General features: G+C 41.9%; 1 protein-coding gene across 1 annotated transcript in view; it reads right to left on the minus strand.

Moving 5' to 3' along the window:
* Positions 1-26,472, minus strand: part of STAT5B (signal transducer and activator of transcription 5B) — a 58,106-nt gene that overhangs the window by 23,063 nt on the left and 8,571 nt on the right. Inside the window, exon 3 of the mRNA XM_081109427.1 lies at positions 788-924. Within this exon, the coding sequence (XP_080965553.1) occupies positions 788-915 (128 nt within the window). The 5' untranslated portion in view covers positions 916-924. The remainder of the gene's footprint in view (positions 1-787; positions 925-26,472) is intronic.

The following is a 26,472-nucleotide window of genomic DNA, read 5'->3' on the forward strand; positions in this document are numbered from 1 at the left end:
ACGAAGGTTTTAATTTTTTCATATGAACTCTACTACCTACGCCTCTGCGAGGCACCCTACAGGCCCTCAAAACATTTGTTAATTGGTTTTTACTAACGGCAATGTTCAAATGTTGTTAGCCAGAATATACTATTAAAGAGAAGATATCCTGTTTTTTAAAAAAATATTTTTTAAATTGATTTCAGAGAGGAAGAGAGAGGGAGAGAGAGAGAGAAACATCAATGATGGGAGAGAATCATTGATCGGCTGCCTCCTGCACGCTCCACACTGGGGATCGAGGCCACAACCTGTGACCTCATAGGTCAATGCTCAGCCACTGAGCCATGCCGGTCGGGTGGAAGATAACCTATTTTTAAAATCCTAAGAGTCATTCTATCTTTCTAAAATTTCAGATGGCGCTAAATACCTCTTCACGGGTCAGGATTTTTTATTTTTTTTTTAAGGTATACGTTTTGGAGTCCCCATCGTGTTATCTTCCAAATTCAATATGCTTGTGCTGCCCTGACTGGTGTGGCTCAGTGGATAGAGCGTCGGCTGCGGACTGAAGGGTCCCAGGTTCGATTCCGGTCAAGGGCAAGTACCTGGGTTGTGGGCACATCCCCGGGGGGGTGGGGGGGGGTGTGTGCAGGAGGCAGCTGATTGATGTTCTCTCTCATCGATGTTTCTAACTCTCTATCCCTCTCCCTTCCTCTCTGTAAAGAATCAATAAAATATATTAATAAATAAAGAAAGAAAGAAATAAGCTTGTGCTTTATGAAATATGATGGAGAAAAGTCGGTTCACTTACCAAGGTTGGCTTTCAATCCACTGGGATAAGTAATGGCGCACCTCGATGGGGAAATGCTGGCCGTACAAGGCTTGCATCTGATGAAGGGCATCTCCTTGCAGCTGCTGGGCCTGGATCCACACAGCCATGTTTACAATCTGCTAAACAAACAATTGGTGGTTTGGGTGGTTTTATTTCTTCCCCTTTTAAATCCACTAGAGTAAACATTAATATAGTTATTAAAGATAATTGCTTTTTAAGCCCTTTTTGGTAGACTGAAGATCCGGGTTCTTGAACTGAATTTTAGCGTTACAACGTTTTCAGGATGTGGGTGTTCCGTGTGGCCATGGGAAGCTATCTAGGTGGGTTCATAAAGCTCTGACTATACAATATACTGAAGTTCTAGAAGCAAAAGTGCAAAGGGGAAGAACTGCCTATAGCTTCGATATCATAGACATTTTCTTCACTTTTGTTCCGAACTTGAAGCAACAGTAAGCAGCATCTGAACAGTAATGAGGAATAATTAGCATGGGGATTTTTAAAAAACCACTTGTTTTAGATTCTTATTTTGACTTTTAAGAATTACAATAAACATACTGCCATTTTGAAAAAGACCCAGTAAAAGGAAAGTGAAAATATGTAAAGCATGGATTGAACCCTATGTATTATGACTAGGTTACCTAAGCAACAATGCTTTGCACACAAAGGGCACAACTTTATTGGAAAAATACCCCAAGGTTCACCTTCTGAGTTATTGCTAAGGAATTTATGAAGCAATGTTCTGTTAAATTATAGCCTTAAAAAATCTTTCTGACATAAAAACAATACATTCCAGCTAAGAGTCAGAAACAAGAACCATTATATTCCAATACGGGTAGATTTTTAAAATATGCTCTGGATTTCAGAAAAACGGTCTTATAAAAACTACCAAGATGCCTTCTCAGAACCAACTGAGAATTTTAAATTCATTTGGCAGAAACTCTCTGGGCTTAACCTGATTGCAGCGGTAACATTACTTTCATGTACACAGAAGGGACTTCTAACACGGAATCTTGCTCTAACACTGATCCCTAATGTAGACTCTGGTATAAGGCAGGGCTACCTTTAATCCCATCCAAAATTAATTTGGCTATTGATTGGCACAATTCTCCCAAGAGCTGTTACAGTCAGGGTCCAGTGAATTAGAGCTTGCTTTTGTTGAACACCAGAGACTACACGTGTGTGTTAGGAAACAAAAATCCCATCTCTGTTAGTTATCGTTGTCCAATAAGTGTAACACTGAGCTATTTATGGGACTAGTCAGTTAGCCAACAGTGAGGTGTGGGGAGGGTGCCAGTTACCTATTTTAGGCTTGTGCAATGCTATAGAGCACTTGAGGGGTGTGCAATTTTATTTAGAGCTTTGGGGCATGAAGGCTGGGATCCCTAAGATCACCCAAGACCTCACATTTCAGTGGCTGAGAGTTTACTGGGAGAAGGACTCTTGGATAGAAGAGCTCCCTCCACGTGATCATCAAACATCTGGAAGGCATTTAATTGTACAATGTAATTTTTAATCAAATAAATCATGTCCCAAGATTTTGGAAACTTGGAATAGACACCGAAGCATGTTTTTTGGATAAAAGGTAAAGGGATGGATGGGTGGATGGATGAAGGCACTTAGGCATTTACACGTACGGAAGAATGAAAAAAGCATGAAGAAAAGAATGCAGGTTTTAATCTCTTTTAGTGAAGGGAACTGGAGAGAAGACCTCACCATAGCTCTTGTAGCGACTGTGGGAAAGATACCAACAGATAGAAAAACAATCTTGCATCCTGCATTCATTAACCGGATTGACCCAAGAGACAAAAGAAGGAAAACGTTTCTCTCCTCAGCGACTCCTTCTCAATCCACCCAAGTAACCTAACATTCTGGTCACTATCCTCCGTCTACTTTATTTTCTCCATATCATGGATCACTTCCTGACATTTATCACATATTTGTCTACTGTCTCCCTACCAGGGAGAAGTCACCACAACACAATGACTTTGTTTTGTTCACTGCTTCTTCTCTTGGGCCTAGAACAGTGCCTGGCACATTAGCAAGCAGTAACTTTTTTTGTTGCATAAATAAATGTATACACACAGTTTGGTCAAATCTATAGATACCAGTATGAAATGCCCAGGCAAGAAATGGAAATAAATTTTATAACTGGGATGACTTCACAATTTGGATGAGTCTATATTTACAATGGTCTATTTGTTCCTTAATAACATTTGCCACAATCTGTCATTTTTCCTTTTAGTTTCTGTTAATTGGTTTTTGTCTATCTTCTCCACTGATCTCTGAAGAATGGTGAGTGAAAAGAGCACTGTTTTTCACTTCTGTGTCCCCAGTGCAGTGCCTAGCACAGTGGCTTGACATGGCAAGTAGTCAAGAAACACTTGCTGAGTGATTAAATACACACCAAATATGTGGCAAATATTTCACATGTCCTGCTGTCTGAGCATATTCCAGGGGAGTCTATTATTGTTTTGTTTGTTTGTTTGTTTTTGTTAATCCTTACCTGAGGATATTTTTTCCATTGATTTTTTTTGCAGGGGTTCTCAACCTGTGGGTCACGACCCCTTTGGCGATCGAATGACCCTTTCACAGGGGTCGCCTAAGACCATGCTGCATATCAGATATTTACATGACAATTCATAACAGTAGCAACATTACAGTTATGAAGTAGCAACGAAAATAACTTTATGGTTGGGTCACAACATGAGGAACTGTATTTAAAGGGCCAGAAGGTTGAGAACCAGAGGGGAAGGAAGGGAGGAAGGGAAATATCGAGATAAATATCGATGTGAGAGAGATACATCGATTGGTTGTCTCCCGCACATGCCCAACCAGGGCCGGGGATTGAGCATGCAACCGAGATACGTGCCCTTCGGTGCATGGGTTGATGCTCTAACCACTGAGCACACTGGGTCAGGGCCTATTATTGTTTTAAGAAAGACCATGGTGCTATGCCACATATGTAGGGGTACTATATAGACGTCACACTATTTATTTTCTCTTGTGGGTTTTTTTGTGGGTTTGTTGTTGTTGTATCCTCACCCAAGAATATTTTTTCCATTGATTTTTAGAGAGAGTTGGAAGGGAGGGTGAGAGGCAGAGAGAGTGAAACATCGATGTGAAAGAGACACATCAATTGTTGCCTCCTGCACGTGCCCCACCGGGGCAGGGGATAGAGCCTGCAACAGAGGTACACGCCCTTGATGGAATCAAACCTGCTACCTTTCAGGTCCAATGCTCTCACCAAACTAGGGCTTATCCTGTGTTTTATATTAGTTCGTAGTTTTTATCCAATAGTGGGATGCTGAGCTGTTAGCATTTGTCAGAATATTTTTATGGCTCTAAATATAATAGTTATTTTCTAAAATGACACTTGAAGAATAACAGCTGGAGAATATAAGGTGGCAACCACCTTATTTTGATAAATACAATGTACTTTATAATTCCACGACATGAAAATGCTTTGATAGAGAAAGTAGGTTTTGCCTATGAGTAGTAAAAATATGTAAAATAAAAATGCACGAAATAACACAGAATCATTTTTACTTTTTAACTAAAAATTATATACATGGACTATGGGATGGCTTACTGAGATTATTATGTAACAATTTAACATATGTGGTTGAGGGAGAAAAAAATACCACCACTTTCCCCAATCGCATCAATAAAGCCTAGACTCCAAGCATTAGTGCTTTTCTGCATGCGTGTCGACACTCTCCACACCCGTTACCAGGCGACACCTGCACCCGCCCAGCCGGGTCCCTGCCCTTTCTCTCCGGTCCTGTGGCTCTGCACCGCGGTGACTGCGCCCCCCTGGCCTCAATACACTCTCTCTTCTGCTTCCTTACCGGCAGCTCCCTCTTCGATGCGTGATGTTCTGACAAGGGAAGTGGTTTGTGTCTTTGGTAAATCATCACAGGGGCTTCTCTAAAGACTGGGAAATGGATTCACAATCTTATTTTTAGCCGAAGACGAGAACTATGCGAGTGCTGCTCAGTTGCCCTTGGTGTGCATAAGCGCTCCAAACAGCCCGCCACAGTGTGGGATGCAGAATGCTGTGAAGTGTAAGCTATTGACGTTGACGCTATAGTTCTGGATGTGACTCGGGAGTGTCAAGTAGCGCGGACCCTCAGGCCATCGTTAAAAAACGGTTTCAAAGTTTAATGGCTCATAATGATACCCGCTTACTGAAAACCATAAAAGTAAATGCCCACTAACAAATAAATTATATGAGTGGCTGGGACTTAGGGACAATTTTGTCTCAATAATAAATACCTTTTTATTAGACGCTTTCCCTTTTAAAAATACAATAGAAAACTTTGTAAAGAAAAATATCACGATCTCTGAATTCTTCTGGAACACTGTGGCCAAAGTCACGCCAGAGCTCAGCTCTGGGCTGAGAGATGTGGGGAGCACATGACAGAGGGTCCCAATGCAAATGGGCCAACTGCGTGACGGAATTCCAGCTTGGGATGGGAGTGGGAGGCATGAAATGTGTGCAGGGATCTGGTCTGCTGGATTTATGTGTCTAATTTATGCTCTTAATATGTTTTTAAAAATTAGAGAGAGAGAGAGACATTGATTGACTGCCTTCCTCACACACCCAACCAGGAATCGAACCCATAAACTTGGGCATGTGCCTTGAATGGAAATCAAACCAGCGACCTTTTGATGCATAGGACAACGCTCAAGGAACTGAGCCACATGGGCCAGGGCTATGGGTATGATTTAAAGCATTTTATATCACTGGCCAGTGTTCTCAGTGGTTAGTGTCGGCGCGAGCACCGGTTTGCTCCCTGCCGCTACCCCCACCCCACCCCACCCCACCCCCCTTGTGTTGTCGCAAGCAGGAGGTGAAGGGTTGCCTTATCTCTCTCACATCAATGTTTTTCTATCTCTGTCTCCCTTCCTTCCACTCTTTCTGAACAGCAATGGAAAAAAATAGCCTCAGGTGAGGATAAAATAATTAATAAATAAAGCATTTTACATTTCCTATCCTCCATCCTACCACAGCCACCATCCCATCCCATCCCATCCCATCCCATCCCATCCCATCCCAGTCTCTAACATAGGGTTCATGTTCTAGACACAATGGCTAAGTCACCTAAGTAGGGGAAGGCACTGGGAGGACTGTTACCGGCTCACCTCCAAATGAGAGGGTAAGATTGTGATGGGTGGTGTCCCAAGAGCAAGACTGCCGTAAATACAGTAGTCTTGTCACCGATAGGTTCTGCAACTTTAAGCAAAACGATGTATAATGAAACCAATTTTGCCACCGGCTAATGATGTAAACAAGAGTTACGTTTCTATGGGATCTCACCTCAACGTTATAATGAAACAATGTTGCATGAAATGACCTGCTGTCACTAAACTCCAAAAAAATAATTTAAAAATCCTGTTCTTTCCAAGGACAATCTGACTCCTACTAATGAAAGTACGAATTATGAGCAACAAATATTTTGATTCATCCAATAAATAAAGGAAATTTTAGAAATAAGGCTGAAAAATGAATTAAAGTAACATTTATTAGTGTTATTACCCGCCATCAGATTTACCACTCACAGAACACCTACTGTATGATTTATTACCGTAAGCGCTTCTCTGAACCTACTCATTTAATCCTCACAAAACCCTACGAGGTCAGCCCTATTATAATCCCCACTTTATAGATGAGAGAACTGAGAGTCAGCAAATTAAACAGGATTATAAAATGGTGCAACTGTGGAAAGCAAGCTGGCAATTCCTCAAAAGGTTAAACAAGGAATTTCCATAGGACCCAGCAGTTCCACTCCCAGACATATGCCTAAGAGAACTGAAAACATGCCTGCAAAAACTTGTGCACAGATGTTCATAGCAGCAGCATTCATAATAGCCAAAAAGTAGAAATAACCCAAAGGTCCATCAACAGCAGAAGGAGTAATATGAATATGAATGGAAACATAAAACGGATAAAATGGAATATTATTCTTATGTCTGAAGGAATAAAGTACTGACATACTACAATATGGATGAGCTTTGAAAACATTACGCTAAGCGAAAGAAGCCCGACGTAAAAGGCCAGATATTATAAATTCCATTTATATGAAATGTCCAGCATAGGAAAGCCCACAGGGACAGTGCAGATGGGTGGTTGCCAAGGGCTGAGGTAACAGGGAGTGACTTTCAATGGGGACAGGTTTCTCCTGGAGGTGACGTATTTGCTCCAGATCCCGTACTTCTGCGGGCGCCAACATATGGGCAGTCTGGCCCGTGAGGCTGTCCTTCTCCCCCTCTACCATGCTCCCTTTGTCTTGAGGACTTGTGGTGGCTGGTCATGTTATTTCATGTACTTTTCTGTATGTTGCCATATTTCATAATTTAAAGAAAGAAAATGAGTAAGAGATTGGAATAAGAGACCTAACGTTGTGAAGCTCTGATTTGGGCAAAGGCTTGGGCTCACTGGCAGATGAAACAGAAGGTGTATAAACACTGCTTCTAATCTGAAAAGTATAAGGCAAGGAACAAGGATTAAAAACTGTTAATCAGCCCTGACCGGTTTGGCTCAGTGGATAGAGCGTCGGCCTGCGGACTGAAGGGTCCCGGGTTCGATTCCGGTCAAGGGCATGTACCTTGGCTGTGGGCACATCACCAGTAGGAGGTGTGCAAGAGGCAGCTGATCGATGTTTCTCTCTCTCATTGATGTTTCTAATTTTCTATCTCTCTCCCTTCCTCTCTGTAAAAAATCAATAAAATACATTTAAAAAACAAAAAGCAAAATAACTGTTAATCAGATCAGCGCCATTTAAAGACTAAAGGACTTTGGAAACACTATAAACAGCAAGTTCCCTGGTTGTGTCAATATCAATGATTACGTGCATTCAGTGGTGATGGTTACCCAGCAGTAGGACCCTAGAGAGACAGAAAAGTATTGAATAGTAGTAATAAAGGATTAAGGCATTGTTCCTATTAAAGCTGGCCTAACATCAAGTAAGAAGGTTATAGTAAAACTTTCCCATGTAGAAGTAGGTCAATACCAGAGCCATCTGCTCTTTAAATTTTTTTTTTTTCTAAACACTACTTTATAAGCAATCAGGAAGGCAGTTCTCTAACAAAATCAGATTATTAAACAGATGGGACGAGAACAGAAAGAATAAAAGTATTTGGCTTGCAAAAACATAAACAAGGAAAAATTTGCCCAGGCAACAATAGAGATGATAATATTCTGGGAAGACAATCAGTCATAAATCTTTACGTCACAGCCAAATGATTACATATTATTTTGGGAAGAAGAGAAAAGGGGGAGGAGGTAGAATGGGGAAGGGAGGCCTGAAGGAGGAGGGAGGGCAGCTATTTGCTAAATATAAAGACCAAGTCTTAATCAGTGGGTTATCATATATTTAAAACTGTCGCCTAAATATAACTTGGCCCAGCACACACGATCCCATAAATAAAGAGAGTGGACTCAGACAAGGATCATCATAGCTGCTAAAACGATTACGTGATACTTGTTGGCGAACAGGACAGTCCACACAGTGTCAAAGTATTGCCTCACCTATTACTTATTATTCACAGAAGGGAAGGGGTATGTATTCAGTGGAAAAAGCTGGTGGATAACACCTTAACCAAGTAATCAAACATCCCCGATCATGGGACAAAACGGTCATTTTATGCCTCCAGATGTGACGCACTGAAAAGAACACACACACTAAATGTTTCGCCTCTACTCATGAATAAACAATCAGACAAATACAAATTGTGAGACTCTTATGAAAGACAGAAAAATGTGGAACTGTTCTAGATTAAAGGAGACTAAGAAAAACATGATAACTACCTAGGACATAGTTTAAAAAAAAAAACAAAAAACCCACACCACGGCTCTAAAGGACATTACTGGGACAATTAAAAATTTCAATTACATTTTTAAAAAATACATTCTTATTGATTTCAGAGAGGAAGGGAGAAGGAGAGAGAAATAGAAACATCAATGATGAGAGAGAATTATTGATCAGCTGCCTCCTGCATGCCTCCACTGGGGATTCAGCTACAACCTGGGCATGCGCCCTGACCGGGAATTGAACTGTGACCTCCTGGTTCGTAGATCAACACGCAACCACTGAGCCACACCAGTTGGGCTTAAGTACACTTTAACATGGCCTGTATATTGGATATTATTGTATCAATGTTACAGCTCCTGAGAGTGATAATGGCATTGAGTTTATATAGAATGACCTTGTTCTTGGTAGATACATACTCAAGTATTTAAGGGTAAAGTCATGATGTCTGCAACTTACTTTCAAAGGGGAGAGGGAGAGAGAGGTGTTCCCTAAATGTAACAACTGTTAACAATTGGTCAATCTAGGCAAAGTGTATATGAGTGTTCATTGTCCTAATCTTTCAATTTTTCAGTAATTTTAAATTTTTTCAAAATCTAAGGGGAAAAAAAAGCCATTAGAGTAGAGGCGTGCTCTCGCCTGGAAATGACCCCTGGCGGTACATACACATCAGGCGTCTCAGACTCTGTGCAGCAGGCGAGAGGATGCTGTCCTGCAGGCCAGGCCGTCCTGCCACAGGGGCCCGCAGCTTGAGGCGTTCTCGTTCTCTCTGTGTTGAAATCCATTTAGCAACTTGAAAACCCATTTGGGAAGAAACGACATCACTACCACTTTCCAGGCAACTAAAAACATCTGCTGTGCCCCGGCTGGGTGTGCTCAGTGTTTAGAGCGTCGGCCGGCAGCCTGCAGGGTCTCGGGTTTGGTTCCGACCCAGGGCACCTGCCTCGGTTGCAGGCTTGATCCCCGCCCCCGTCGGGGCGCGTGGGGGAGCCAACCAATAGATGTGTCTCTCTCACATCCATGTTTCTCTCTCTGTCTCTTCCACTCCCTTCCACTCTCTCTAAAAACTCCTTTTGCAAAACGGCATTCCCCTTACCCCTAATGACACACCTGAACACAACTGGCATATGAGCAGGTCCTTGACAGTTTAAGGGTAATAATTCAAGGCCTCCAGAGGGCTAGAGTTACAAGACCAGATCCCAGAAGGCCTTAGCCAGTGGTTCCTAAATTGGCTCCTACTCAAAAAGGCCAACGGAACTGGGGGGCTCGATCCTGTTTTGTTGACATCAACTTTGTGCCCAGAACCTGCACTTACAGCCACAGCAAGGTCTGCATTCCCTCCCGGGTCCCTCAGGCCGGTTCCCAAGAACAGAAAGGCAGCCCTGAGATCATTCCCCCTAGGCCATGCTTTACACCTTTATGTGCATCCACATCAGCGCTCACCCAACAGCCAACAGCACACCTGGGAGAGAGGCCGAAGGACACTGAAACAGGACACGACCCACCGAACCCAAACTGACGCAGAAGAAGGTAGCATTTCCTGTCTCTCCCCCACCCCCTTTCAGGTAGCTTCATTCTCTGTATTTACCATAATCAGAATCTACTTCATTCTTGCTAACAGACGGTTATTTGAATGTAAATCCTTTAAAACAAAACAAAAAATTGCGCGCGCGCACACACACAACAAAATAGAAAGTGAACCTAACCATGTTTTGGTTAAAATTAATGGAAAACTAAAATCGTGTCTGTTAGGAGAGAAACGCCTCATCAGCTAGTTCCTTTGTTTGCTCACTGGATGATGTGCCATTTGCGAAGTCCGACTGACGGCAGCTTTCCGAGGATAATGCCACTGTGTGGAGGACGATGCTCACTGTGTTTAAATCCAACGCGTCCTGCAGAAACGCGGGGCCAACGACGGGGCAGCAGGTGGCAAGCGGCTAATTCTAATTCTGAGATGAAATGACATTTCGATAAGGACTCACCGTGTCTTAGAAAGTCAACATGTTCCGCCTCTTGGTGACAAAAAGGCTGCCCAGTATAAGAAATAATAATGACATCAGGACCTTCACCATTAAGAAGAATTAAACCTGTGCACAAGGTAACTTTTACCACAGCATTGACACGGGCGCTTTGCGAGAAAATACAGTTGCTTTTGCTAAAACAAACTACTTTTTCTAGAAACAGATTCTCTCGGGCTCCGTGTCTCCTGGGATAGCGACACACAGCTAGCTTAGCACCACGAACGCGAGTGACCATCCCTACAACATACAGCAGGTGCGCGGAAAAACGCCCATCGCTACCCGAACGGCGCTGTCGCCCGAGACATCGGCCAGGATAACGGCTTCTGCGTCCATGCTCTTTGACAGGCTGCGCTGTTACAGGAAGAAGCAAAGAGCAGCGATTTCCTTCCAAAAGGTCAGCTGCCTCAGACAGACCAAACAGAAAGCAGTTGATTCTTGGCCAACTTCCCCTCCTGCTTCTGCAGCTTGTACGCAATCGTGTTTGGTTTCCAGTAAAGCTCCAAAGAAAAACAAACCAAATGTGAGACCCAGAACCGTAAAGTGTCTCACGTGACTCCGCTGAAGACAATACGGTCACATGGGGCCAGGCCTTTTAAACAGCAGTGGGGCTGTCAGAAACCACCAGGCTGAACGGGGACTTACACGCGAGGAGGACGGGACTAGATTTACACGAATGTTCCACAAGTCGCTGCCTAAGAATAAAGTGAATTTTGGGGCCGTAATAAATGTGACAACATGTGAGGTCCCTAGTGGATTGATATGAAAATAAATTTTTTAAAAAATATATATTTTATTGATTTTTTTACAGAGAGGAAGGGAAAGAGATAGAGAGTTAGAAACATCGATGAGAGAGAAACATCGATCAGCTGCCTCCTGCACAACTCCCTACTGGGGATGTGCCCGCAACCAAGGTACATGCCCTTGAAGGGAATCGAACCTGGGACCCCTCAGTCCGAAGGCCGATGCTCTATCCACTGAGCCAAACCAGTCTCGGCTGAAAATAAACCTTTAGCTTTCCTCTTCTCAAACTAAAGTTCAATCGTTGTCCAACACAATAAGGCACTGGCCGGGTTCAATGCTGACAAGCACATATACGAGGACTATATAGTTTCCTAGGTTAGGCATGGAGAAAAGACTATACAACTATGAACAAAAAGAGGAAGAGGACAGAAAATATGATTTTAAATCCTCTTTAGATAGTAACCCCAAATAGTTATGAAGTAATAGAGAACCTGGCCATGTTGAACCCGCTCAGCGGTTGAGCATCCACCTATGAACAAGGAGGAGGTCATGGTTTGATTCCCGGTCAGGGCACATGCCCCGGTTGTGGGCTCGGTCCCCAGTAGGGAGTGTGCAGGAGGCAGGCGACTAATGATTCTCTCTCATCGCTGATGTTTCTCTCTCTCTCCCTCTCCCTTCCTCTCTGAAGTCAATTAAAAACATATATTAAAAAAAATAATATCGAACACCCGCTCACCCTCAAAGAAACAGTACATTCTTGCGTAGACTTCTTTAAGAGCTCGTCTATGCATTCAATCTTCCTAGAGGCAACAATTTAGATCCTTTTGAACAGAAAGATAAAGAGGAAGGGAAAAAAGAAGACTTTTTAAGTTTTCTCAGCCAGACTGGTTCCTGGCTGAGCTGTCTACATACAACTTACAAGAAACTGTGATGGGCCCTTCCAGGCCCCTCCAGCATGTGGTAGGCTCTCTGTGGTTTCTAACCCGCTAGTTTCAGGTTGTGGTGGCAACAGAGACACCAAGCTTTTTGTGAGACAAGCTTATGTTCTAAAGATTCTAGGCTTTGATGATGGAGGGTATGTAACCCCCTCTGAGACTTTCAAAAGGAACACAGTCTGGGGTTCAAGGAAAAACTTGTTAGTTTGTTAAACGTGTTAAATGAATGATTGCTACCAACACTAGAAACAGGTTCCATGTTGGAAACTAAACTATTATATTTCCAAGCCTTTCCTGTACTTAATCACCAAACCTTAAATAACAGCAAAGGAACTCGCACAGAAAGGAGAAAAAGAGAGTATGAGTAGTAATTGTAATACTTAGTAACAGTAGCAATAACATTCAAGGAGCTCCTACTGTGTCATGAACTCACGCCCTACTATATATGCCCTTTACATGCACCCTCATGAAAAACCTATACGGCAGCACGATTATTACTCTCATTCTACAGATGAGGAAACAGGCTTAAGGGGGAGGAAATTTGCCCCAAGTCCTGCAGCAACAAAGCACAGAAGCTGGGATCAATGCCTAGGCTGTCCACCTGCAGGGCGCCTCCTCTCAAACCCCATACTTATTAAAACCTCTTACCCATCCAATGAGATTTTCTTCACAAGGATACCTGTGGTTTAAGACTGCTTTAAGATAAAAGCTACAAAGTGAATTAACACAAAGCACAACTCACAGATAGATACCAAAAAAAAAAAATTATTTGACATTCCAAAAATGCTTTGTATGGGATGGTGCGAACATCTAGATGACAAACCTTCAGGCAACCAGAAGAAGCCATGTTTGGGGTTTGGTGGCTCCGCTTCACTCCCCTAAACCAATCAGAAGTCAGCTCAAAGTGTTGGATTGTCAAAGGGAGTGAGAGGAGAACAATGGGAACAGTTCTGGGGGTGGGTAACTTTCCAAAGAGGCCAAAACCTAGACCCTGACCACTTGTGGTCAGAATGAACATTGTGACACTTCCTATAGGAAGCAGAGTGGCTGGTTATACTTGTTACATTTGTTCCCAAGTCCCTTACTAGTTTTCCGTTAGATAGGTTATAATCCACCCCCAAGATTTAGGAGGGACCATCTTAATCTCCGGTTTTCTCATTATGGTGACAATAATCACTTACAAAAATGAGAAAACAGCTTGTGAAATATCGTAGCGGGTAAGTTAGGATAGTAAAGGATACTGAAGTCAGCTGTCATCTGGATAACTGTTCACCTTATGCTGATAATTAAACGTCAACTTACTTAAGGCTGGTATGCAGATGAAGGTACAGACCAGGTGTAAACGATAAATTCCTGTGATAACGAATATTAACAGGACAAACATATAAGTAACCACCTGACTGTTCACAGTGTACATTGTATAACTGGCTGAATGTTAGGTCATCTGGGCTCACCAAGCCATGCCACTAAGAAGTATTGACTCTTCTGAATTTAACAGGGGACATTTGGAACAAGGAGCCTAGGAAGTATATACTTCTACTAGAGGCCCAGCGCACAAAATCGTGTGCAGGTAGGGTCCCTAGGCCTAGCCTGCAATCAGGGCCATCTTCCTCCCGCTTGCCAGTCGCCAGTCCCTACTCCCGCCCTGCCACCTCCACCCACCCACCATTCCCGCTGGCTTGGCGATCTATCTTAGCCTGCAGGCAGGGGGGAGGGACCAAGAGGTGCCCGCTCGCCAGTTCCCCATCCCGCCCCGGTGCCAACCACCCCTGTGCCCCGTGGTTCCCCGTTGGCCTGGTGATCGATCTTAGCCTGCAGGCTGGGGGGGGGAGGGACTGAGAGGTGGTCACTGCACCTCATAGGGACTGTTCGATCGGTTGTTCCGGTCGTTACGATGTTATGGTCACTGGCTCTTTATATATTAGACGAAAGGTGCCTCATACAACCTTTGACACCTTTAGCTAAAAAAGGAATCAACCAATACTCATATCCTATGACTTTTATCATTTTGATCACCCCAGTTTTAATTTTTTATTACATTTAATTGATTTTTAGAGAGAGAAACATCGATGTGAGAGTGAAACATCAATTGGCTGCCTCCTGCACGTCCCCTACTGGGATGGAGCCTGCAACCTGGGCATGTACCCCGACTGGGATTCAAACCGGCAACCTTTCGGCGCAGGGGACAGCGCCCAACCAACTGAGCCACACCAGCCAAGGTTGATCATCCCAGTTTTAAAAGATGGAATGCTTGCCTGGCTGGCGTGGCTCAGTGGTTGAGTGTGGACCTATGAACCTGGAGGTCATGGTTTGATTCCTGGTCAGGGCTCATGCCTGGGTTGTGGGCTGGATCCCCAGTGTGGGGTGTGCAGGAGGCAGCCGATCAATGGTTCTCTCTCTTCGTTGATGTTTCTATCTCTCCCTCTCCCTTCCTCTCTGAAATCAATAAAAAATATTTTTTAAAAATAAATAAAGATGGATTGCTTTATCTCTCTAGAGTGAGAATGTGCTACACTCGGCATGAGAACTAAAGCAATTCTGAGTTACCTGTTGCTTAACTACGTTGTAACTTACCCAAGGGCAGGAACCATTTTGATTCCTTCAAACACAATACTTAGTGCATGGTAGATGTTCAATAATTGCGTGTTAAATACGACGTTGGTAGACCTCCGAGTTACAAAAGAACCTAAATTGGGGGAAATAGCTGAAATGGCTGGTAGGTCAGTTATTTCCTTTAAGATGTTATTTTTACCACTGTGGGGGTCATTAACTCGAGTCCTTATTACAGGAATAATGGGACTGAATCACACTTTATAGAAAATGTGACGGAGGTTTTGACTCATCGTCGGTGCTAATCACGGCAAGTATAATTGCAAGCCGTACCATTCCATAAATATCGTGACAAGTTCGCAGAGCAGCGCTAACGCCTTGTTGTGGCAATTTCAAAGAGGAGAATTACATGAAATGGGATGATGCCAATGCGAGCAGAAATTCCAAAGACAGCTTCTTCTTTATGCAAACGAAACCGTGTCTTTTAATTATGCCTCAAAAAAGCAGCTGAGCATCAACGTAAGGCGCAGTGTTTATCAACAACCCACTCCGACGGTTACCAGGCGTTCTACCAAGCGCAATCCGGAAAGACGGATTGCTGCGCCAAAACAGGAGGGTAACGTTCTGCATCCAGAATCAGATTCCCGCTGGGAGGGTGGCTCGCCTGATAGACGCGGAACCTGTTACTTATCTCCTGAGAGTTCTCCAACGGCAGGATCGAATGCCAACTCGGGAAGGTATTTCAGTAAATACCGCCGTGCCTGAGTGGCTGCAGACTATTTTTTGCTGCAGACGTACTTCCATGTAGTAAAGTAAATTTAGCAAAGGAAAACAGTGTCTTGAATGGTTATGGATGTCCCCTCCCCCTGCCAAAAACGACAAGCTGCTCGCTCAAAAGCTGTCCCTCATTAGCAGCTGCTGCTGTGAAGAAAACCAAACCAAGTGCCAAGGAAAGCAGACTGAACTGGCCCTGTGACAGGGAATGGAAAAAGCCAGCATCTCTCTGTGACCAGCAAACTTCCCATCTAAATTGCTGGCCATCTAAATGCAGGAGGCCTGGGGGCGGGACAATGAGGGCCATCGAAGTCCATTTATATTCAAACAGGAAGGACCAGGGGGAGACTCCTAGCACCTTGAAAAGTCACAGAAATCCCAGGGTACTGATGATTTCCACCGCCTGTCCAAGCGGAGTCAGATCTGGCACGGGGTGATGCTTTTCGTTGTCAATTCTGTCTCGGGCGTGCTAACACCTGCGGTTGTAGACATCATAAACGTTGAATGTAAAAAAGTACCTCTCCTATGCCCGTGGCTTTGGCCCAAACTCTTAAGGCTGAGTCTAGCTGCGGACCCTCCACTCTCCAGGCTGAGAACATGGGGTTAAGGAAAGCAGTGTCAGAGCCTCTCAAGCCGCCCACGGACGGGGATCCTGCTTGAAATCTGACCTGCACGGGATACTCTTCAAATCGCCCTCCACGCTCCCTCTCTCTTTCTCTTTACCAATCAGAGCTCCCATTATATTTCTTTTTTCCTCAGCAAGTTAATTTCTATCCTTCAGAAACAAACTAAGGATATTTCCCCTTTAGTTTTATTACTTTCTTTTCCCCTCTCCCTCCAGGCAGACCGATAGAAAGCCATTACTACGTCATTTATATTTGGATAATAGGGTGAGGCTGTCTCTGTAGCAACTTCTCAGAAAAATGAAAATGATAAAGAGAAAAGGAAGGAAGGATGGAAAGGCGGAAGGAAAAAAGGAAGGAAGGCAGAGAGGAAGGGACAGAGTGGAAGGGAAGGAAAGGGAAAGGAGAGAGGGAGGGAGGGAAAAAGAGAGGGAAAGAAGGAGAGAGGGAGGGAGAAGGGAAAATACAATGAAAACAGAAAAATGGAGGGGGGGGATGAGTATGAGCATATAATGTCTTAAGCTGCAATCAACACCTCTTTTTGTAGCTGCTGTCCTTTACACAGAGTTTGTCTTAATGTCTGTATAAACAATTACAACAATGTATCGGTGATTTTCCAGTTCATAATCAGTCTGTAACAATGAGAACAATTTGCTTTATGAAACATGGAGAAAGCCTAATCTTTGATATTACTGTTGGTGCAGGTTTATCAGCAAGGCTTGGAGGAGCTAAGCCTACCGACATGCAGATTAGGAATCACATTTTCAACGCTTTAATAACCCCCTAGCGGTACCCAACAAGCTGTTGAATTCACGTGTCTTTGGATACTTATTGTGTACCCATCACTGGCTAGGTCTAGGTACAAAGCAAAAACTAGAAATGCAGGGATAAGAAAAATTGTCAAGCCCTCGCTGGTTTGGCTCAGTGGATAGACCGTCGGCCTGCAGACTAAAGGGTTCCAGGTTTGATTCTGGTCAAGGGCACAAGCCCAGTTTGTGGGCTGAATCCCCAGTAGGGGGCGTGTAGAAAGCAGCTGATCCATGATTCTCTCTCATCATTGATGTTTCTACCTCTTTCTCCCTCTCCCTTCCTCTCTGAAGTCAATAAAAATATATTTAAAAAAAAAAAAGAAAAAGAAGAATTGTCTAGTCTCCAAACAAAGAGTCATACTAAAAAAAAATAAAAATCCAGACACAAAGGGACAAATATTATATGATTCCACTTATATGAGGTACCTAGAATAGTCACTTTATATAGAAAGAAAGTAGAATAGTGGTTGCCAGGGCCTGGGGGGCGGGGGTGGGAGTTATCATTTAATGGGTACAGTTTCAGTTTGGGAATGATGATGGATGGTGGTGAAGGTTGCATGACAATGTTAATATACTTAATGCCACTTAAAAATGATTCAACTGGTTAAAAAAAAGTTTTTTCTAATGGGGGGCGAAAGCCAGTTCGTGCCTAGTGAACTCACATTTCTTCCACCCTTAACTCTGAAATTCAAAGGAAACAGAGAATTGGCTTTCCCTTCTTTTTCTTTCTTCCACAGTGAAAGGCATGCTTTCAGCTCTTCTGAGGGTTGAAGCAGCCTCTGAATATATCCTCTCTGTTGAGATTAAAGGGGAATAACTAGAATTAAAATATCTTCAACACGAACCAAAGCTTATTATCAGAGAACAGAGGCCCAGTGCATGAAATTCGTGCACAGGCAGGGTCCCTAGGCCTGGCCGGCAATCAGGGCCGATCGGGGCCTTCCGTCTGCTGGCCAGGACCTTCCTTCATTCCACGCCGCCCCCTGGTGGTCAGCGCACATCATAGTGAGCGATCAAACTCCTGGTCTCCCGGTCAAACTCCCAAGGGGACACTGAAAATACAGCAGGGAACAAAACAGACATGTATTTTATTAAACTTAGACTCTAATATATTTGGGGGGGGGGGTTAATCCTGACCCAAGGATATTTTTCCATTGATTTTTAGAGAGTGGAAAGGAGGGGAAGAGATAGAGAGAGAGAAACATCGATGTGAGAGAGACACATTGATTGGTTGCCTCCTGCATGTGCCCTGACCAGGGCCAGGGATCAAGCCTATCCCCAAGGTATGTGCCCTTGACCAGAATCAAACCTGTGACCCTTCAATCTGTAAGTTGATGCTCTATCCACTGAGCCAAACCAGCTAGGGCTCTAGTATCTACTATTAAAAATACTTGAAAGTTTAAATGAATACAGCTTACACTATATTTTCTCATTTTTGTTTTTAATTTTCTTCTTTTTATTTCTTTTGCGGGGGCGGGGGGGGAGGATACCACTTGACTATTATAGAATCTTACAGGTAAACAGCAAGGTCTGTGCATTCAAACCGATATTTGGGGAGAAGTTTTCAAAGGGTCTCAACAAAATCAGAGTAACAAGGGTGATGGCAGGCTTCTGTGAATGCCCTGACAATGTGAAAGCAATTTATGAAGCCGGGACATCTGTTCATTCCTGCTGAAAGTCGACCATCTTTATGGAGATAATACATGCAAAACAAATCGGGTCTAATCGAGGATCCCACCGTTAAGATCATGTCATTGTGGTATTAGTGTAGCTTTTTCCCAGCAGACACAGTTTTATGTAGAGGATAACTTTCATGCTTGCCACAATCAAATCATTTATCTTTCAAAGTTGGTTTGCAGATTCGATCTCTAAAAATATAGAGCATGGAGTTAGAAATTCACAATGGGACTAAAGTTTCTACCCACCAACGCATAACAGCACAAGGTGGTAGGTGGCTGGCAAACATTTCGTTTATCTTTTTCCCCCACGGAATAAAATATAGGTCAAATTCTACTAAAACAACAAGTACATCACAGTGAAAACTTTAGGTGTATTAAAAATACTTTTAAATACTTTAAAATGCATCATCTACTTCTGAAGTCAACACAACAATCTTTTATTCAATATAATGAATGTAATGAATGTTAAAACAAAAGAATCAGGCTCCTTGGGGCATAACAACTTTTGTATATGCTCTTAAATTTTCACCTAAGAAAATATTTCAAATATTCTAAAATAGCTTGTGATATTATATTGGGAAAATAATTTTCCTTTATGGAAATAATCCTCACTTTTATTGAGGAATCAATGACATTCAATAAAGAATACCAGAAATGTTTTAAGTGTTATAATTAAGCTACTTTTGGCACCATACTAAAATAAAGGGGTTCCTGAAGCACACCTTATTAAAAGCTACTGGATGTTTTATTTAACATTAAAAAGCCAACTAATTTGGCTTAGATGTCATCCAATATGCAAAACAACACAGGGTTCTATCCATTTCCTCCAGGGTTCCTCCGAGAATCAGAGATCTAGAAAGAACATTAAGATCAACTAAGTAGGAAGGCCTGAAGAACCAAGGCCTTAGGTATTCCCGGAGGTTCCAGTCTCTCGACCAAGACGGACTGCTGAAACTGTTCAGCCTTCCACACACAGGTGGAGTGATCACCACCTCAACTATACAGAACTAAAAATTACTCCCCTCCTTAGGTGCCTCCTAGGGCTAAGCTAACATGGCGGGGGAAGGGGGCGGGAATTTCTTTTGAAAGGGAAAATTTCATCTGTAACTGGAAGATCCCAAATTTCAAACACCAACTTTAAGTATACTATAAAAATGAATAGTAGCTAAGACGAAAAGAAAACAATTTTTTTCTAGGCAAACTGTTTCAAACACACACACACACACACACACACACACACACACACCCCAAAGCAAAACAAAATAACAAAAACTCTGTCTAAAAGTGATTTGATAGCTGAACGATACCTAAAACAGAACGGGTTTAGTTTGAGTTGTAAGCAAGGTCATATGGAGGATAAGAGACAATTTAAGCTGCTGCATCCAAATTCAATCCTCAGGCCCCTGCACCCTTCTGTAATAAAACAACAGGCAACTCCCAACCTCTCTCCCGTACCCTCTCTCCGGTCACCTGACAAATGAACTCATATTCCAAAACCATTCGCATGCTTATTGTTTGGTACATAAACTATTTTCTCAGAGTTACAAAAAGACTTTTTTAAAAATTCCTAGGTAAACCCAAAAACCTCAGTTGAGCCACAATCTTACAAAACCTAATTACCCTTTATAATTTTGTTTTCTGAAGAAACGGTGTTAGAATTTCTCGTCAGGGGTAACATTAGGAACAAGATAATCCCTCCACCCCGTCTGTTTCCCAGCCCAGCTCCCCACACAGCAGGGACTGGAGAAGTCCCACCCCCAAGGGAAGAGAAGGCCCTCCAAGGGCGTGGGTGATGCTTCAACCACGCCTTGGTGTAGCCGATTCCAAAAGTGCGTCCGTGTATGCTCGTGTGTTTGGGGGTGGGTGTTTGGGGGGACTTTAGGGGTGTCGTCTTCTTCAGAGAAGCGTAGTTTCTGTTCCCTTAAAGAGTTCCCAGAGGGCAAAACACCCTATTTGAATTTGAGTTATTTGTAAGCCAGATGTTAAAGCCAGTTATTTGTAAGCCTGTATTTTATGTTATTTCTTTTTTTTTTTTTAAATATATTTTATTGATTTTTTACAGAGAGGAAGGGAGAGAGATAGAGAGTTAGAAACATCGATGAGAGAGAAACATCGATCAGCTGCCTCCTGCACATCTCCCACTGGGGATGTGCCCGCAACCCAGGTACATGCCCTTGACCGGAATCGAACCTGGGACCCTTCAGTCCGCAGGCCGACGCTCTATCCACTGAGCCAAACCGGTTTCGGCTATGTTATTTCTTTAGAAAGCTTGTGACTGCCCGCTATGACAGCCACTAGCTACATGGGCTACTGGGCACTTGAATTGTAGCTGGTGTCACGGAGAAACTGCATTTTTAATTTTTGTTTCATTTTAATGAACTTAAATTTAAACTGAAAAACTGATGCTCAATTTAGTTACTGGAGGAACAAGTTGGGTATGTGAATCTATTGATAAAGTCGAGATTTTTATGAAATCTGAACACAGTGCATGTGTTTCTGGTGGACATTTTGCATCCAAATTGAGATATGTTGTAAGCATAAAGTACACACTAGATTTTGAAGAATTGGCATAAAAAAGAAATGTAAAATATCTCATGAATAGTTTTTATATTGGTTGCATGTTGAAATATTTTTGAGGCACTGGATGAAAGAAAAATATTAAAATTTATTCCTATTTCTTTTTACTTTTTTAAAAGGTGGCTATTATAAAATTACATTTACATTTGTACTGGACAATGCTCATCTATAATATTTTACATATTTCCTATAAAACTCTTGTTTACAATTTTCTAGTTCATATGTCTTATTTGTAACATTTATAACTTTCCTTCTACATTTTGCTTAGAAGGAAAAATTTCTGAAAGCAATCCTAAGCTTTTAAATTAACACTTAGAAATACATGCAGTTTTGCCCTCGCTGGTGTGACTCAGTTGGGTGGGCACCCTCCTGTGTACTCAAAGGTTGCCAGTTTGATTCCCGGTTAGGGCACCTGCCTTTGGTTGTGGGCTCAATCCCTGGTGGGTGGTGTGCGGGAGGCAGCATATCGATGTTCCACTCTCACATTGATGTTTCTTTCTCTTCCTCTTTTCTCCCCTCTAATAATCAATAAAAAATTGATTAAAAAAAATGTAAGGCCCTGGCCAGGGTTCTCAGTGGTTAGAGCATCCGCCCACGCACCAAAGGGTCATGGGTTTGAATCCAGGTCAAGATCACATACCTGTGTTGCAAATGGAAAAAAAAATATATCCTCAGGTGAGGATTAAATATATATATATTTTTAAATAAGTAAATATATAAATTATGTAGTCACTGTACTTACTGAAATGTTAGTATGAAATTACACTATTTTGAGTGAAAGTGTATAGAGTATTGTTTTTAAAAATTCCTATTCTATTACAGAATCTCCATAGAAAGACATGTTTAAGAAGACTAGGTGTAGTGATTCGTTAAGGGAACTACTGGTGATTACCTGCCATCTGTTAAAAAAATGTGAAATTCATTTCGAATCATATTAAAAACCTATCTTACTGCATATTTCAAAGGAAGCTCATGCAAATTCTTACTTATCTCTTTGATTTATTCTCTGAAAAAATTTAATGATCCAAATAAAATGCCTAATAAGACAATACGGTATATTCAGAAGCACTGATCTACGGAACAAAATAGAAAAGAAGCAGATCTGCCTTAGCTGGTTTGCTCAGTGGATAGAGCATCGACCTGCGGACTGAAGGGTCCCAGGTTCGATTGCAGTCAAGGGCACATGCCTGGATTGTGGGCTCAATCCCCAGTAGGGGGCGTGCAGGAGGCAGCCAATCGATGATTCTCTCTCATCATTGATTTCTCTCTCCCTCTCTCCCTCTCCCTCTCTTTTCCTCTCTGAAATAAATTAAAATATATTTTAAAAATAAAAGAAAAGCAGCAGATCTGAACATATATGCGGACTCAGTATATGATAGAGATGGATTTTCATATGGAAAAAAGAGGGAACTGATGGAAAATGGTGGATTTTTTTTATAACTGGCTAACCATTTGTAATTGATTTAGGTTAAAATTACTAATACATATGAAATATTTATCTCAGTGCTTGGCTCACAATGAGTGGTCAATAAATATGGATTATTGTCATTTTCAGGAAAACAAAGCTACATTCCCACCTCACTTCTTTTTAAAAAATATATTTTTTATTGATTTCAGAGAGGAAGGGAGAGGGAGAGATAGAAACATCAATGATGAGAGAGAATCATTGATCAGCTGCCTCCTGCACGCCCCCTGCTGGGGATCGAGTCCACAACCCGGGCATGTGCCCTTGACTAGAATCGAACCCAGGACCCTTCAGTCCCCAGGCCAATGCTCTATCCATTGAGCCAAACCAGCTAGAACCCACCTCACTTCTTACACAGAAATAGATTTCCAATGAATAGAGAGACAAATGCAAAAAAATAAAAATAATAGAAGTCTAAAATATTCTAAAAGCAAATACAAATGAAAATGTAATAATCTTTGAGTGTGGATGGGTTTTCTAGGCATGTCTTACTAGCATGATCAGAGAACAAAAAACTACTAAATTAGACTACATTTACTTACTGCAAAAAATACTACACAAAGTTGAAAGCCAAAAAAATAAAAATAAATCAGAAGAAACTAGGAGGTCATATGTAAGACAGAAAGATCTCTGGGAAAACGGAAGCACTTATGATAGAAAAACAGGCTAATATATAAAAAGGCAAATCAGAAAGAAGAAACAAAATTGGCAATAAACATGTGGAACACTGTCCCACCTTGCTAGAAATCAAAGAAATACAAACATGAGAGGCTAGCGAAGATATAAAGGTTGTCCACACTCGGTTATGAAGGATGTGGGGAAACGGCACTGGTTACTGGTGGGCACATCAGCTGGGACAGCCTTTTTGGAGGGCAGCTGGCACTATCTATGCAAACGACTCAGCAACTCCGCTTCTAGAACTTACATTAAGGAGATGGTCTGGCAAATATGAAAAAATCTACTCAGTCTAAGAATCCCCACATGGAGTTGTCTTTAAAAGTGCAAAGCTGGCCCTAGCCATTTGGCTCAGTGGATAGAGCGTCGGTCGGCCTGGGGGCTGGGGGGGGACCCCAGTTCGATTCCAGTTGGGGGCATATGCCAGGGCTGCAGGCTGGATCCCCAGTGCGGGGAGTGCAGGAGGCAGCCAATCAGTGATTCTCTCTCATCACTGATGTTTCTGGCTCTCTCTCCCTCTCCCTTCCTCTCTGAAATTAATTTTTAAAAGGTGCAAAACTAGAAACAACCTAAATACCCATTAATAGATGAACTAATTTATGGTACAGCTATATAATGGAATACCTTAAATGGTCAAGTAGATGGATATTTATTAAGTCTCTGAGAAAATAAGTCCCTTCTGAGCCCCCAAATAACAAGATCAGACTAGAGGTTTGCTTTAACCGTATATTTGGATTATTTTTCACTTCTCCATATTTTCTAATTCCATTACCTGTGTTAATAGGGAGCTGGCTGTTTATATTAGGGGCTTGCAACTAGAGTCCATGAGCCTCTTCAAGTGTAAGCAAAATTTCATGCGTACGTGTATTTTACTGGGAAGAGAGTCAATGGTTTTATCAGAGTCTCAAAACATCCTCTAATCCCCAAATGGGTAAGAACCACTGGCATATCTAGTTTAATGGGTCACGGTGCTGTCTAACTGTGCCTTTAAAGGCAGGTGTGATTGTACAGCCCATTCATTCACTAGTCAACAAATATTTACTTCGAACTTATTAAGTCTTACTTAAATAGCCAAATTACTATAAAACTTTGGAATACATTTCTTTACTTACTTTGGAGGTGTTTTAGTTTGTGTATTTATTTATTTATTTAATTTCAGAGAGAGGAAGGGAGAGAGAAATAGACACATCAGTGATGAGAATCATCGATCAGCTGCCTCCTGCACACCCACTACTGGGGATCGAGCCTGCAACCCAGGCATGTGCCCTGACCATGAATCCAACGGCAATTTCCTGGCTCCTGGCTCGACCACTGAACCACACGGGCTGGGCACCTTGGAGGTATTTTTTTTTAATATATTTTATTGATTTTTTACAGAGAGGAAGGGAGAGAGATAGAGAGTTAGAAACATCGATGAGAGAGAAACATCGATCAGCTGCCTCCTGCACATCCCCCACTGGGGATATGCCCGCAACCCAGGTACATGCCCTTGACAGGAATCGAACCTGGGACCTTTCAGTCCGCAGGCCGACGCTCTATCCACTGAGCCAAACCGGTTTTGGCCACCTTGGAGGTATTTTAAACACCACCCTCCCACACATAAAACTTCAAAAAGCCCTCTAGCAACTAAGAGACAAAAAGCAAATTAAAGAGTTTCCAACAAAATTATGTTAACGTCTGAAAGAAGGTGTTTTCTGTTTGTTTTTTTTTGCAGTCTTTTGAATCTCACATACATTGAACTCCTTTAAGAAGATAACCTTCAGATTTACAGATTGGAAACGACTTATCTTTGTGAGGATAGCCAAGTTCTCAAAATCGGATAAAGACAAGTAACACAAACAAGTAACTAGTTTTCCTGAAGACAGCGATAAATCATTTTATGTATAACTTTTAAAATATGTTGCATAATTAATTGGTGCTATTATTATAAAATATATGATGCTAAATTTGAGGCCCCGAAATTTAAATGATTTATAAAATACCTCATGGTTTGGTGAAGATGTCTAAGACACATAGAGAAGAAACTGGGCTAACTGGTCACAACAATATCACAGTGATAAATCAGCCACTACAAATAAACTGAAACCAAAGGAAAACATAATTTTGGATTAAATGAGATCATCAAATTTTCCGGAGACAGGAGGTAAGAAGTTATAAGCAAAAAGAACCAAAAAATTAACAGGTTTATTAATGAAGGCATATTGGGCAATATGTTTATGGCTTTCTTTTTTTTTTTTTTTTTATGGAATCCAACTGCTGGCCATTTTTGTTGTTGTTGCTTTTAATCCTCACCCGAGGACATTTTTCCATTGATTTTCAGAGAGAGTGGAAGGGAGGGGGAGAGACAGAGAGAGAAACATCAGTGTGAGAGAGACACACAGATTTGTTGTCTCCCACACACACCCGACCAGGGCTGGAGGTCGAGCCTGCAACTGAGGTACATGCTCTTAACCAAAATCAAACCCACAACCCTTCGGTCTACAGGCTGATGCTCTAGCCACTGAGGAAGACCAGCTAGGGCTATAATTTTATTTTCAATATGTGAAAATATTTATCTTTATGAATTTGAATTAACTACTTATGGATTTAGGTTTACAAAGCATTAAAAGATACTACCTGGTTTCTTTTATACTTTAGTAGTCTCAAAACTAACTTAAAATAAAATTCTGTTACAGCAAATTCATTACAATAAATTACAAGGCATAATCTAAGTTAAGGTAGATTTTTACTGAGATGACATTTACATAAAATAAGTAGGTCTTCTGCTGGGCTCAAAAAATACATGTGGTGTTTTTTTTTTTAAGATTGTAATTTTATTTGCTGCAAAGTAATAAAGACCTAAATAGCCGTGGCTCCAGAATTCTCCTAAAACATCAACTTATAGTGTATTTTCCTTTTTCTTCTTTAAACTCCTTAAATCTAGTTACAAATAAACTACTTAATGTAAATTTAATTAAGTCAGAACACATCTTTTGTATTACTAATGACATATACCCAAGAGAAA

Source organism: Myotis nattereri (genome assembly GCF_964212035.1).
Source record: "Myotis nattereri genome assembly, chromosome: 16".
In the NCBI taxonomy this organism is placed as follows: domain Eukaryota; kingdom Metazoa; phylum Chordata; class Mammalia; order Chiroptera; family Vespertilionidae; genus Myotis; species Myotis nattereri.